The sequence below is a fragment of the Lepisosteus platostomus genome, chromosome 7 (genome assembly GCF_059453375.1).
Source record: "Lepisosteus platostomus isolate fLepPlt1 chromosome 7, fLepPlt1.hap1, whole genome shotgun sequence".
Classification (NCBI taxonomy): domain Eukaryota; kingdom Metazoa; phylum Chordata; class Actinopteri; order Semionotiformes; family Lepisosteidae; genus Lepisosteus; species Lepisosteus platostomus.
Genome location: NC_142617.1, coordinates 38,343,924 through 38,357,914, shown reverse-complemented (window position 1 = coordinate 38,357,914; position 13,991 = coordinate 38,343,924). Strand labels below are relative to the sequence as shown.

General features: G+C 42.6%; 1 protein-coding gene across 1 annotated transcript; it reads right to left on the bottom strand.

The window, feature by feature from the left end:
- Positions 1-680: 680 nt before the first annotated feature.
- Positions 681-5,473, bottom strand: pim1 (Pim-1 proto-oncogene, serine/threonine kinase). Its single transcript, XM_088640179.1, has 6 exons — positions 5,033-5,473; positions 4,737-4,843; positions 4,520-4,570; positions 4,045-4,411; positions 2,572-2,748; positions 681-2,359 (listed from the first exon to the last, which is right to left on the bottom strand). Exons 1-6 carry the CDS (start codon positions 5,106-5,108, stop codon positions 2,187-2,189), a joined length of 951 nt encoding a protein of 316 aa, XP_088496305.1. The 5' UTR covers positions 5,109-5,473; the 3' UTR covers positions 681-2,186.
- Between the last annotated feature and the right edge of the window lie 8,518 nt (positions 5,474-13,991).

The following is a 13,991-nucleotide window of genomic DNA, read 5'->3' as shown; positions in this document are numbered from 1 at the left end:
CCTTCTCAATTAAAATGGTCCCTTTCAGCAAACGATACTACACTGCCTACCTAAAGATGATTACAGTGAAGAGTAGTGGCCACAATGGGCTTTACTAAAAACAAGTTCTGCATTTACGTATGCGAGTTTGGTTTTCTTCTTCCTTCTCTATTGTGGCTTTATTTCCATTAGGACTTCAGACTAAAGTAAATTGACTCTTCGAACTAAATTTTTAGAGGTTGGATTACATTCCTTTGTTATTTTGAGCTATTTTCAGTTATGTGATTAACCATTTTCAGTTCAAAACTTGCTTACATAATAAATTGCATTATTGTTCACCATGAGCTCTTGAGAGGGATCTGGCAAAAAGCCTTTCAAACTCATGTGACACCAACTACCTAAGCCGATTACAGAGCTTGTGTTTTAATTGAGTTATGTTGTGTGGCTTAAGGCTGCCAATTAGTTTAATTAAAGGCCACACTCTGTATACCAGCAATGCAAAAAAGCTCAATATATTTTTATACTGGTGAATTAACAACTTCCATCACTTCTGGCAAATTTAAGCATCAGTGCAGGGTGACAAGTTGGTCTCAACTTGTGATTTTATCTTTCCATAAAGTTTAATCATAATTCAGTATTAATAGTACATAAAACACAAGAAACTTCAAGATCGCAACCAAATGAGAGAGGAGTCAAAAAGGTAAGGCCAAAAAAAATATTTATTGAAATTGTATAAAAATAATTTTTATTCTAGTATAATTTACAATTCTAATTCAAAGGACAAAAAAATCCAAGCTGCATTCATGCAACTGCTAGTGTAAAGACAAATATGTACAAAAAAAAAAGAAAAAACTCATCGGGATACTTTCGACCCATACAAATGCACGGCAGACATTTTTAAAAAAGATATTAATTAGGTAAACAAAACCGAACTGTTTCTCTTTTACCTGTTCAGTACACATTCAGTACACCATGCATTGAAAACCAGTGCCCGGAAAGGTATTTACATGCGCACATAAAGTCAAATTGTTCAAAAACAAACTGAATTTTACATTTCAAACCATAAATATGGTAAAAAAATATTAAAAACAATCTGTGGGCCCTTCAAATTCATTGTGGAATGAAAACGTGTGCAGAAGACAACCTTCTGCATAAATAAATAAATAATCCCACAAATCCTGTTGGAAAAAAATTCACACAAATAAATAAAAAAAAACTTTATACAACTGCTCCATAGTGGAATTGAAAGCCAAAATAAATGTACATATATACAGAAATTTACAAACAAAAAAAAAGTGTAGTTCTTTTGTTATTGTGGTTGCATTGCTTGTGCATTTATGACTTTGTCCCAGCGTGCCATGGCTTCAGGGAGATCAGATGAGGCTAGAAATGTGAAAAGGAGAGTAAACTGAGGTCAGTCTTGTCAGCTTGGAGTTTGCACAGAGGTTGATGAGGTCACCCGGTTGAGATTGATAATGGGAGTGCAGAGGGGTGCAGACACCCAGACAACGGGGGGCCCGCCAAATGAGCAAGAGACGGAAGCAAAAAAGTCCAGTTAAGGAACAAAGCGGTATAACAATTTCAAGTATTTTTCACAGTCCTTGACGATCGAACTCGCATAGAAGGCACTCTTTAATGATTTGTTTTCAATGTCAGGCTTCTCTATCTTCCCCCCCCCCCACGCACTGCGCTGAAGTGCATGTTCGTTCTGTAGTAGCTGTGGCTATTAGTAGGTGGTCAGGTGGGTTACAGTACTACCGGAACAGTCCCTGGTCCTTTGTGGTTTTAACTTCATCGGATGTATGCCCTTGTGGTACAGTAAGGATCGACGCCCAGAGCCCGCCGCGGCGCTCTGGAATCCAAAAGCAGCCGTAGTAAACAGCTATGCGGTGCATAGACTCAAAAAAAGATCAGTCTGGTTGAGGAGGAACGAGGGAGGGGGGCGGCCGGGTGGCCTCCCCTCCTCACCGTGTCGACAGAGGCGCGGGTGGTCGGTTCTCTCGCGAATGGTCCTCCCGTACAGGTGAGCAGGGGGCGGGCAGGTGTTTCCCCTCGGCTCCTAAGGCCTCCCCCAGCACCGTCCAAACTTGCTCGGTTCCGGCAAGCGTCTTCCTCCCCGCCACGTCTTTGACTACAGTATTATATAAATATGCCGCCTATTACTAAATAGTAGAGTCTCTTTGTTTTGTTAAAACTGTGATTATTGGTTAATCGCTGGCAGTGAAGGACGTGGGCTCGTGGGTCAGGCTGTGCAGTCTGATCTCGGTGGAGTCTGCTGGCACGGAGGCGCCCTGCATCCACGGGTGGTTGATGATATCCTCAAAGGACGGGCGCTCCGAGGGCCGCAGAGACAGGCACAGCTTGATGAGCTGCTGACATTCTGCAGGGGCACAAGAAAGAGGGCACACGACTGCGTTACTCACTTGCCAGCACACTGTCAAAATTATAACTTTCTAGAATTTTCCCCAACACCCCTCTATAACCTTAAACTTTTTTTAAAAAATTCTGGTGCGATATCGAATGGTTATCTTTTTCTAGCAGTTGACCTAAAGTGAGGCTGAAGGCCTGTGTGTTCAATAAAAAGGGGCTCACCTGCTGAGATTCTCCTCCTGAAGAGCACCTGTCCCCTCAAGATCTCTTCGTCCTGTTCAAAGGGAATGTCCCCACAGACCATGTCGTACAGCAAGACCCCCAACGACCACACCGTCGCTGATCTGCCGTGGTATCTGTGGTACTTGATCCATTCTGGAGGACTGTACACTCGAGTACCTATTAAAAAAAAAAAGACAGAACAGTCATTAAAACTTCAGTTGAAATGCATAAGCCGGATATGTTCATAGCTGCGAGCCAGATAACACAGCCGCCGCAAACACAAACCCCGCGCGCGCGCCGGCGGAAGCGGGTTGGCGGAGTCCCGAGCTCGAGAGCGTGTGAGAAACCGGGTTGCCATGTGACGTTGTTTACAAACTTTGAGTTGTAAAAGGCGCCGCTTCCCTCCGAGCGGTGGCGCTACAACCAAAACACAGCCGAGCAACGGCCGCAGCCAACCAGCGAGTACTGATACAGGAAACTTGGCGCTCTTCGGAGGGCGGCTAGACCAGTCAAAATAAACAAAGGCTTTTCTGTTTCGTTTGTGAAGGCTCGGTCGTGACGTATTTTAAAACGGGGCAACAGAGACGTTGAAGTACAAGCTCTGAATACATCTAAAACGCAGGTTCTAATTGAAGAGAAAGTAATTTCAACGTCTTTTTTTTACAAACATACACGCTAAAAAAATGAAGATTTGCGCACATACCAGACAGTGCTGTTGTCCCCGGTTCAGGCAGTGTCTTGTTCAGTCGCACTGCCAATCACCCGGTAAAAAAAGAAACCTTAAACCCCCTCCCCGACACCGAAGCCGGGCGCCTGATACCTCACTAAGATCTCCGATTTCAAAACACTCCAATTTCGGAATTAACAGGTATTAAGCGGGGAATTCTATCCCACAGTGTGTGTGCGGTATTTCGTTAATGAATCATTAATCCCCTAACCACTCTCCAACGGGAAACGTAGCGTCAAAAAGCTAAGCATTTGATTCTAAAAACAATCAAAGAAACAAAAACCCCACTCGGGGTTTTTTTAAGGGTGGGGTGGGTAGGTGGGCGGGGTGGAGCTGGATCTTTTGTTTTGAAAACAGACCGGCAACGCGTCCCCATGACCCAATACCCAAGCATAAGCCAACCGGCCTGAAACTCCGACATAAACACTGCGCCATGGCAACGGGACAGCGCCCCCCAGCGGCAGTACTGACAACGGCTGCGCAGCGTGAACGGTCACAGGGTTTCCTCGCCTCGTAAAATATAAACAAACCCCGGCTCTCTCGTGAGATGCTACACTTCAAGATCGCAATAAAAACAGCCTCGGAACCATTCGCAACCCATAAACTAGCCCAAAAAGAGAGAAAAAAATAAAATGACTGTCTACTGTTACGGTCTTAGCTTCGCGGGCACACGGCAGCCACGGCATCCCCATCGAGTCGGGCTTTTTGAACAAAATAATTCTGAAAGGTGAAACCCAGCTGCTTACCGTCGAAATCGGTGTAGACGGTGTCCTTCAGGAGCGCCCCCGACCCGAAATCGATCAGCTTCATCTCGCCGGTCCGCAGGTCGATGAGGATATTCTCGTCCTTGATGTCGCGGTGCACGACGCCGCAGTTGTTGCAGTGCCGGACCGCTTCCAAAACCTGCCGGAAAAAGTTCCTCGCCAGATCCTCGGGCAGGGCTCCCTTTTCGGTGATGAAGTCAAAGAGGTCCTTGACGTGCTCGGGTCGCTCCATGACGATAATAAAGCTGTCCGGCCGTTCGTACCAGTCCAACATCTTGATGACACCCCGAAAACCGGTTCCCACCTTTTTCAACAGCAAAACTTCCATGGGCACCCGGGAACCATTTGGCTGCAAAAAGGACACAAAACGACAGTTTTAGTTATAGTTATATTTTCTAGACATATTTATAAAATGTGAAATACTCATATTCCGGTTAAAAAAATATTTTCTCCTTACCAGTTCACCCCATTCGGACACCCGGTCCTTCGCCACATGCTTGATAGCAACCTGTAAATAAGAATTCAGTCCATTAGTATCTCGGTTTAATACTAAATTTCAAAGATGTATTCCCAGGTTATTTTTTATAATTAGAAACCTTGGACGCATATATGCAAAAATACGTACAATATTATCTTTAATGTGAAAAAACCTAATGCATAATTTAAAAACCTACCGGCGCTCCGTCAGCAATCCTTAGACCAGCATAGACAGTCCCGAAACCGCCGCTTCCCAACACTGAGCCGACCTGGTACACTTTCTCGAACGGCTCTCGTTCCTTCACTGTTAAAATAAAACACAAAACATGGATTTAAATCCTTTGATTTGGATTTTAGTTTTGCAGTTGTGTTATCTGCCGGTTCGTGGTCGTCCCGCTTTTGCTTAGAGTGACGCCGAGTTACACTCTGACCACGCATGAAGTCGGCATCCTCAGGCTTGAGAAAATGGATATCCGTACTTTAATTTGCTAACCTTGTTGAAGCTGGATTTTCGCCGGCATATCCACGGTGGAGATGTGAGCAAAGGTGTTCAACTTGGACAGCAGCATTACTTAAATTCCAGCAGGGTCTTCGGTTCAAGAAATATCACGAGTAGCCGCGCGTCGGGGGGTCTTTTCTCCTTGCTCGCGTGTGAAGCGATTGGGCTCAGGGGTCCACGTTGCGGGAACAAATGCACAAGATATCCCTTTTCATCAAAGCGAGGAGGAGCCGTCCTTGATTCGCTTTTTTATAATCTCCACCAAAACAAAAAAAAGTCCAGTGGAAATTCAAGTACAAAAATCCAAAGGCAGCAAAAAAATATAAATTAGAAAGCAACCCAAAATAAATAGTAATAATAATAACAATAATGATAATGCGTTGCAGCCGTGCTGTAACCACCACGACAACCGGCTTTCACTACTGTTTGAAATCCGGTGGCAACAGACTAATATACCCGTAGTAAAAGGGAGAGGCTATTGCGGATTCACAGATCTTTGCTCCGCCCCCTGGACCTGCCGCGGCCAATCAGCGACAGGTGCCTTCTTCAACATGCACGTCAATCATACGTACAAATAAAGGGAAAAAGGAGAACAGAATGGGCTCCGGCTAGACTCGACGTGGCGGGAATTAAAACGCGCCAAAAGAATATATATATAAATCCAGACAAAAAAATGCCGTTGCACCAAAAACGTTTTTTTTTTTTTTAAAGCTTTGGTGGTATTGTTCGGGACGTCCCGGGTTTTCCTTCTATAATCTGCAGAAATACCCCTCGTTGTAACAAACGCATCCAGGCGTGCGTGTAAAAGTAAATTACTTTGATGCAAATATATGCATATATTTTAAAAGTCCGTTGTGTTTAGCAGCGTGTTTGCTGCTGTTCCTCATTAAACTAAAGCTGCAAATCAAAAAGGGGATGCTGCTGTCCCTGCTGCAAGGGGACACGTATTGGCGGGACATGCAGACGGAACAGACAGCATTGTTTCTCTAGCGTGTGGATGCGAGTTTTAGCAACTACTTATCAGTACTACGTTTGATTACCAATCTTGGTTTAGGCATGGTCACTGTGCCTGTGTATGAGCAGCACAGGCTGAATAAACACATGCACATTCAGCAGCAAAATAAAACCGATAACCCAAAATAACAGAATAGTTCGCATTGCGATCTCAGTCTCAGACAAGCACGCTCACGCTTCTACAACTCTGATCTTTCCAGTTGTAGTCTGTCGGCTCCGGATACCCCCGTATTCCAGGTGCGTAGAGCAGGAAGTCAGAGGACGAGGAACTAAAAGCAAAGGATTTAGTTTTACTGCGAAGTTTAGGATTGCAGCATGATCCCAGTGATTTAGTATTAATACCTGTATTAACTGGGGGAAATGCAGCTAAAAGTACTATGTAAATATGACTTGCAATAAAAATATAAGATTAAGAAATAAATCACAACAAAGTTAGCATTAACATGTTTCAAAATCTGAAACCGGCTTTTTAGAGTACAAAATCCGAACTCCTTGATGCTACGAATTAAGGAAGGAGGAAGCCCCTTTATCATGTGACTTTCCTGCAGAAGCCAGCGACAGTTTTTGGCTATTGGGTGGTTGTTTTTGTGGTGTGCAGGAAAATCCACAACGCTTTAAAAAATAAATTGTAAATTAAAGTAACCCTTATAAAAATTTAATGGCGCAAAAATAGAGCCTTAATTATAAGCACTAAAGCACCACCGTCCTCCAACCCATCAATCTAATAACCTGAGCTCGCGTAGACATTTTTTATGGATAATCTATAAAACGTTTAGATGCCTGTAATCTCATAAAAAAAGGAATTACTGGAAGTAACACCCTAATAATGTCCCCGCCGGTACCTGCACGTAATGCAGTATTGTTATCGGTAAAGCAAAAAAGGGTAAAAAAAACTCGAATTCCATCCAATATTGAATTAATTAAAAATAACTGCCATAAAATTATTACAAATGTACGTATTTTAAAAGGGCGGACAAGTAGGCGCGCACGAAAGCTAGTTCACCCGGTATATAACTAGTGGCTTTATTTCAAAAGACGACTGCTGCATTCCTATGTAAATAAGGCGCTGAAGGGCGATTGAGTGTAATTACGTTTTATCACCTCAAGTAAACCTACTGAGTTGCTGGGGGCTGCTGGAGTGTGTGTGCGGTGGGGTCGTTGAGTTATCAGACAACCGTCACAGAAAGGCTCCCTTTTTTACCTCGGGTGGGCTTTGCTAAGGGTCTTCAGAAAGAGACACCATTCCGCGCCCCGCACTTCCCGCAGACAAATGGTGCGCCTGTGCGATGGTGTGAAAAAATGAAGGGGCGTACGCTTTAAAACTTAAGGCACGGTTTTGCGGCGCCCTGTTCCTTTTTCCAGTTTTATATGGAGAAAAATCATAGAGACAACAAAAAAGACACAGACACACATGCAAATGATCCAGTATATCGTCTTTGTGACCTTTTTCTTTTTTTGGGAAGGGCGAACAGCTCCAACAGGCGATCCTAATCTGTCTTTTGACTGCTGCTATAGACGATAGACGCATTCCACGCATTCTTTCGAACTGGGTGGCCCGCCTTTTTCTCGGTCGCGCAGGATGTGGGAATGAGAGATAAAAAGGCACCGCAGTCCCCGCCCATCGGGTTTGGGTGAAAAAAACAAGAAACATCAGTAGTCTCTCTCTCTCTTTTTGTTATTAATTCGTAGACAGAGGTCGCTGCTGAAAAAATTTAAAGACACAAAGTTTCGCAGTCGGATCAGGAATTCTGACACCCACCCCCTCCTCTCCTTTTTACGTTGTTTTCAGGACGTTGGGGAGGGGGATATCGAGAGGAACAGTTGCAGTTTCTTGAAGGGAAAAGGGCGGTCTGGGCTGTTACGGGAAGGGGTTTTAATGTTGAAACCAAGCAGAGGGATTTAAAATGTTGCCAAGAGGTTTTTAACAACCCCACCATAGTCCCGGTCACTTGGAAGAGGGAAATCTGTTTCCATCTCTCAAATGGCAGCATCTAAACGTCTTTAATAGTTTAATAGTCAGGGAATAGTCTTCAGAAATCATAAGATTACCAGCGTAAAAGCACACACAATCCTCTAGTATTTAATAGCTGTTAACGCCCTTCTCTCAAACCGGCAGCATTCATCTCTCGCAGCAGGCGGCATTTTGGTCATCACGAATGTACCCCCGCACCACGGAAAACGGCTTTTGAAACGCCTGCCTGCAAGATTTGAAGGACATTTCCAGTATTGATCCGTCGTCTCAGCATAGTTTCCATAGCAATCAAGTTCTTGAAAATGTCACTGAAATTAAGAGAATGATGTATGGCGGGCCGGCTTTAAGCTGCCCCTCCTTACGTTTGATACGACCCAAAGGTGTGCTGTTTTAATCGTTAAACGGTATCTTGTGCGACTAGTCACTATTAGTATGATTTACAGGAGTATGGGGGTGAAATGGCAGCTGTGCCAAAGGGTTTCCTCAATCTTCTCTATTCACACTAAATTGAACAAACTTATTCCATTAGATTAGATTCCTAAATGCATTGTACATTGTTCACCCCATTCACTCACAGATAAAAGTGTTCATTAGTGACAGGGAACAGGATTATATGGGAAGATCCAAAAAAAGATAACAAAAGTTTTCCAAAATTCCACCCTTTTTGACCTGTAAAACTCTTGGGGATTCTGGGGGGAACGGGGCATTTAAACAGGAGGGAGGAGTTACTGCTCTATGCATATGGTCTAGGTCTGCCCCCTGCATTGTTTGACTGTGATTTATATAAACTGTTTACCAGCAGTTTTCACCAAATGACTTTAGATTATTTTAGGATTATCCCATTAATAAACTGAGATCCAAGATAACTGACAGCAAACATTTAACATGTAACATTCAAACATGGACTGTTGTGAAATTAGATGCCTGGTTCCTACCTTGGTTATTATTGGGTGGACACAGGTACAGGTATCAAATCTTTCTACAAAATAATACTTATCATTTATTCCTCACTTCATGGTTAGAGCAGGATCTTCAAGAAACAGGTATGAAGAGCTGGGAGTCTTCCTCAACGGTCCTCTATCTCCTTTAAAAACAAATTGTTAGAAGGTAGGCTAGATGGACCAAGTGGCTTCCTCTCAGTAGTAACTTTTCTTACCTTGCAAAACTCAAACTCATCCCTAAAACAATGAAGCCCATGTCTAGTGAGCAAACTATGTGGCCTAGATAGTTTACTGGTAAAATTGAGAGGAAAAAATCAGAAGGAAGAAATTGCTATACCAACTGCTTAAAACAGCCCAAGATTCAAAGATAGAAAACAAATTTGCCAGGTTACAGGCACAGCTGAACAAAAGGCATTAGAATTGCCAAGAGACAGAAAAGAATTTTGCAAGAGAGGCAAAAAAAAAGTAATGCAATGCTTTTTTTCAGTACTACAACAGTAAAAGAACTATAAAAGCCTGAGTAAATAGTTCATGAGATAATAGGGCATTAATAATAGAAGTTGACAAAGATATAGTAAACATGCTAAGTGAATATTTCACATTGGTGTTTACAATAGAGGACACTATTAACATGCCCCAAATTAGAGAAGAAACTGCAGTAGTATTGGGTCATTTTAGCTTAACTGACTTGTGGGATATACAAGAGCTAGGGAGGCTTAAAACCTATAAATCATCAGGGTCTAATGGTTTTTTCTCAGTCATAGTCAAATATTCAAATTTATAGAGGTTACCAAAACAGGAGTATGGACAAAAACAGAAGCAGCAGCAAAGGAAACACAAAAGTCTCAGACATGAGGTCATTGCTGGAGGAAAAAAGGGATGGACAAAAGAAAAGACTTCTTTAAACAAAGAATCGAGGGAGTGTGGAACAGGTGGTTTGAGCCACCACACTCTGGGCTTTTAAAAAAAATGTCAGGTATAAGCTTTGGATTCACTTACTACAAAGTTTCAGTTATCTACTAAGCTACAACTGAGCAAGATGGACTGAAAGACCACTTCTAGCCTTTTTTATATTCTTTGTGTTCTCAATGTACGTGTTAATGGCAGTGATTATGGAACACTGCATTGGTGTTAATTAATTATCACTGCAAGTTGCTTTAAGTAATGTCATTTTAAATTCATCTTCTCTGGTCTTTAGCCAAATCATGCTGAATAGTGTAGAAACAGACAATGCAATTTGCACTTTAAACATTTTGGAACCACAGAGGAATTCGTGACTCTGTTTTCAGCTGCCTTCTAGAGCAGTTACTGTCCTATCTCTCTGAGAATGGTGGGGGATCCAAGAGGAAGCTAGCTTTCTCTTCAAGTGCTGCGAATCCCTGTGCTTTCTTTCATATACACTCACATGTGCCACAGTTGTGACACTGTTAAGTTTCCTTTATTAAATGAGCTGACAGCATGTTACTTTTTCCTTGTCTGTAGGAGGGTAGGAAGGGGGTACTGTCTCATGTTTTGGGAACACAAGTTACCTGACAAAGTTAGCTGTTGCATGTCAGTAATCGTGCTCTTAAGTTCTTTGTCATTCACAAAAATGCTCAAAAAATAAAAGTGGTATTATTTCAAAACATGTTATGGCTGTTTTGGGTTTTATTTCAACAAGGACACAGGGAAGAAGAGAAGAAGCTTAAACCAAACATTTTGCTCTTTCATTTGTTCATTTTTTGGTGTCTTTCTTCTATTTTAAAATGCAGAGGGAGAGTTGGCACTATGGTTTGGTGTGTAAGTGCCTGTGTGGAAGAGCTGTGATTAAAACCAAAGCCAGTGCTGTTTATGTGAGAGGTGTGGAGATTCAATAGTCTCAGTGAAGCTCTTTTCAAACTGCTGGCTTGACAGTAGAGGATGCTTGGGGAGGTAGGCAGGGGCATAAGGAGAGAATATGTATGTGTCATAATTTACAGGACACCTCAGTGATTGAGCCTACATAATGTGGGGAGGTACTGACGAAGAAAGAGTGCACCCCACATGCACCCAGGGGTGAGTGTTGCAGCCAGCTGGCATGGCTCTTTTGGAAAGCGCAGAATTGCAACTTGGTGAACCTGTTGACAGTCAAAGATGGCTTTATTGATTGATCTTGTATTGCATCATTGCTAGCCAATGGCAGGCATCTCGCTGAGAAACTTAAGAAGGCATGGGAAAACAATCAAGAACAAGCCAAAAATACAACAGGACGATGCAGTCACCCTTTAGAAGCCATGGAGCAGGGTGGTCTCCCCAGAGCAGCCGTCACAGTGTGGGAAAGTAAAGCTCTTTAAGCACAAGGGAATGGTTTTGAGCAGCAAAGCCGGGCAACACTATTTGCACAAAGCATTCAGCAAAGTGTTGTAGTATACAGCCAAGTCTGGGTGCTTATTAATGTGTCATTATACAAAATGTGCAGTGATACAACATTCTACAATGAAGTGCAGTGTCTAAGTAAGTGAGTTCTCTACACACTGTAAGTACCAAGTACACACAAAACTAAACTTTCTTAGCATGCCATAGATGAATGATCATCGGCAAATGTTGCTGTTGTGTGAAAAAAGTCTGCCATATGTATATGCTGTATCTAATTAAAGAAACACCCACTGAAGGATGATAAAGCAGTATCGTAATGTGAAGTGGTGTCAGGTCTTCCCTGCTTATTGAGTGCATGCCTTTGCACGTACTGTAGCTGTATACAGGAGACTTTTGTCACCTAACAGGACCTGTCTATTTATGCCCATTCCTGTGTGCTACTGTGCTAATGGATGTGATTCCCAAAAACACCTGCAATGTAAAATTCCCTCATCTATTCTAGGTCTTTGAATCACCACAACAATTACAACAACTGCAAGTTAATTGTCGATGCCTGTTTTCTTGTGTGATCACTAGCCCCACACCCACAGAAATGTGTCTTTTCATTTTTATAATAACCACTCCATGATACTGTGGAAGTCCGAGCCAAAAGGATACTGTTGTATCAATAAGCATTCTTACCGCTTAGCTCTCAATCATGGTCTTGAAGTACCTTGAATAGACCAGGACAAGTCAATCAGATTGACACCTTGACACCTTTGCTCCTCCAAAAACTCGAACCATCTCCTTCTCTCGCCCTGCCTCCTGGTACAATGACCATCTGCGATCTTTGAAGGCAGTCTCCCCTGAATTTGAGCTTAGGTGGCATATTTCTGGCCTAAATGTACATTATCAGGCTTGGAGAGATTACTTGTCTGAATATAAGTTTACAATAGAGTCTGCTAGATCCACCTACTTCTCTCAAATCATTGAAAATTACCATAACAACCCCAGACCTCTTTTCTCCACCATCAACAGTTTGCTAAAGCCAAACTGTCCCACCACATTACCTGCCTCATTGCAACTTTGTAACACATTCTTAGATTTCATTACCTCCAAGATCGACAACATCCGACATTACATTCTCTCCACTACGCATATCATTTCCATACCTTCTTCCTTATCCAGCTTTCTGGTTCCCTTCTCTCCAATTTCTCTCTTCTTGACTCAGCATCTCTCAATAAACTAGTTACACACATGAAACCCACCACTTCTATTTTAGGTCCCATTACCACCACTTTATTGCAGTCCTGTTTCTCTTCTCTCTGTCTCATTGTCTTCAATATTATAAATACTAAAAACTGCTGCCATTACACCCGTGCCAATAAAGCCTAACATGGCTCTTGACAATCTAAACAATTTTCGCCCCATCTCCAACTTACCCTTTCTTGCAAAAATTCTAGAACGTGCTGTCACATTTCAGTTACATAACCACCTCATGGCAAATAACCTCTTCGAACCCCTCCAATCTGGCTTCCATCAACTTCACACAGAAACTGCCCTGGTCAAAGTCACTAACGATTTTCTAATAGCTTCTGGCTGTGGTTCTCTTTCTATACTCATCCTTCTTGATTTCAGTGCTGCTTTTGACACTGTTGACCATGACATCTTGAGACTGTGTTTGGAGTTTCTGACACTGCTCTCAAATGGTTCAAGTCTTACCTCACTGATCAATGTCACTTTGTCTCTCTTAATGGGTATAGGTCTGAAATCAGTCTTATTAAGTCTGGTGTTCCTCAGGGCTCAATACTGGGCCCCTTGCTCTTCAGCATTTACACGTTTCCACTTTGTCAGCTTTTAAGATCACATAGCCTCAGCTTTCATTTTTATGCTGATGATACTCAGAGATACATCCATACCAAACCAGACACTGATGTGGCTGTCTCTGTTCTCTCTTGCATCTCTGACATAAAAACATGGGTGACTCAAAATTTCCTGACAAAACTGAAGTCATGCTTATTGGCACCCCCCATCAACTTTGTAAAGCCAGTCCTGTAACCTTACCTGTAGATGGTTCTGTACTTGAGCTTCAGTCTAAATTGAAAAATCCTGGGGTGATATTCAGTTCTGGCTTAACATTCGACCAACATGTTCAGCGTATTGTCAAAACATCTTTTATTCACCTCAGAAATATCACTAGACTACACCCTGTGTTATCACTAACTGTGGCTGAAAAGCTGATCAACACATTTGTGTTTTCCCGAACTGACTACTATAATGCTCTATTGCTGGGGTATCTAAATCTACATTGAACAAACTGCAGTATGTCCAAAATTTGGCAGCCAGAATTCTGACTGGGTCTAGTGCACATTACTCCAATCCAGGAGTTCTTGCACTGGCGTCCTGTCAAATTCAGTGTGGACTTTAAAATCCTCAAGCTCACTTATAAGGCTCTGCATGGTTTGGCACCTCAGTACCTGTGTGAATTATTATCACCCTACTCCCCACCTCGCAACCTTTGCTCTTCTAATTCTGGTTTCCTAACTGTCCTCCAAGCCCGTCTACATTCTATGGGTGACAGGGCCTTCTCCTGTTATTCCCCCAAGCTCTGGAACTCTTTCCCCAAGGATATCAGAGAGTCACCTTCTCTTAACTCCTACAAATACAGACTCAAAACCTTCTTCTTTAGAAGAGCCTTTACTTAACTGGTTCC

Coding starts and splice junctions, on each gene's coding strand:
- pim1 (XM_088640179.1), bottom strand. CDS start 5,108: ATGCTGCTGTCCAAGTTGAACACCTTTGCTCACATCTCCACCGTGGAT. Junction 2,749..4,044: donor CGTCTACACCGATTTCGACG/GTAAGCAGCTGG, acceptor TTTTTTTAATAG/GTACTCGAGTGTACAGTCCT. Junction 2,360..2,571: donor CAGGAGGAGAATCTCAGCAG/GTGAGCCCCTTT, acceptor GTGCCCCTGCAG/AATGTCAGCAGCTCATCAAG.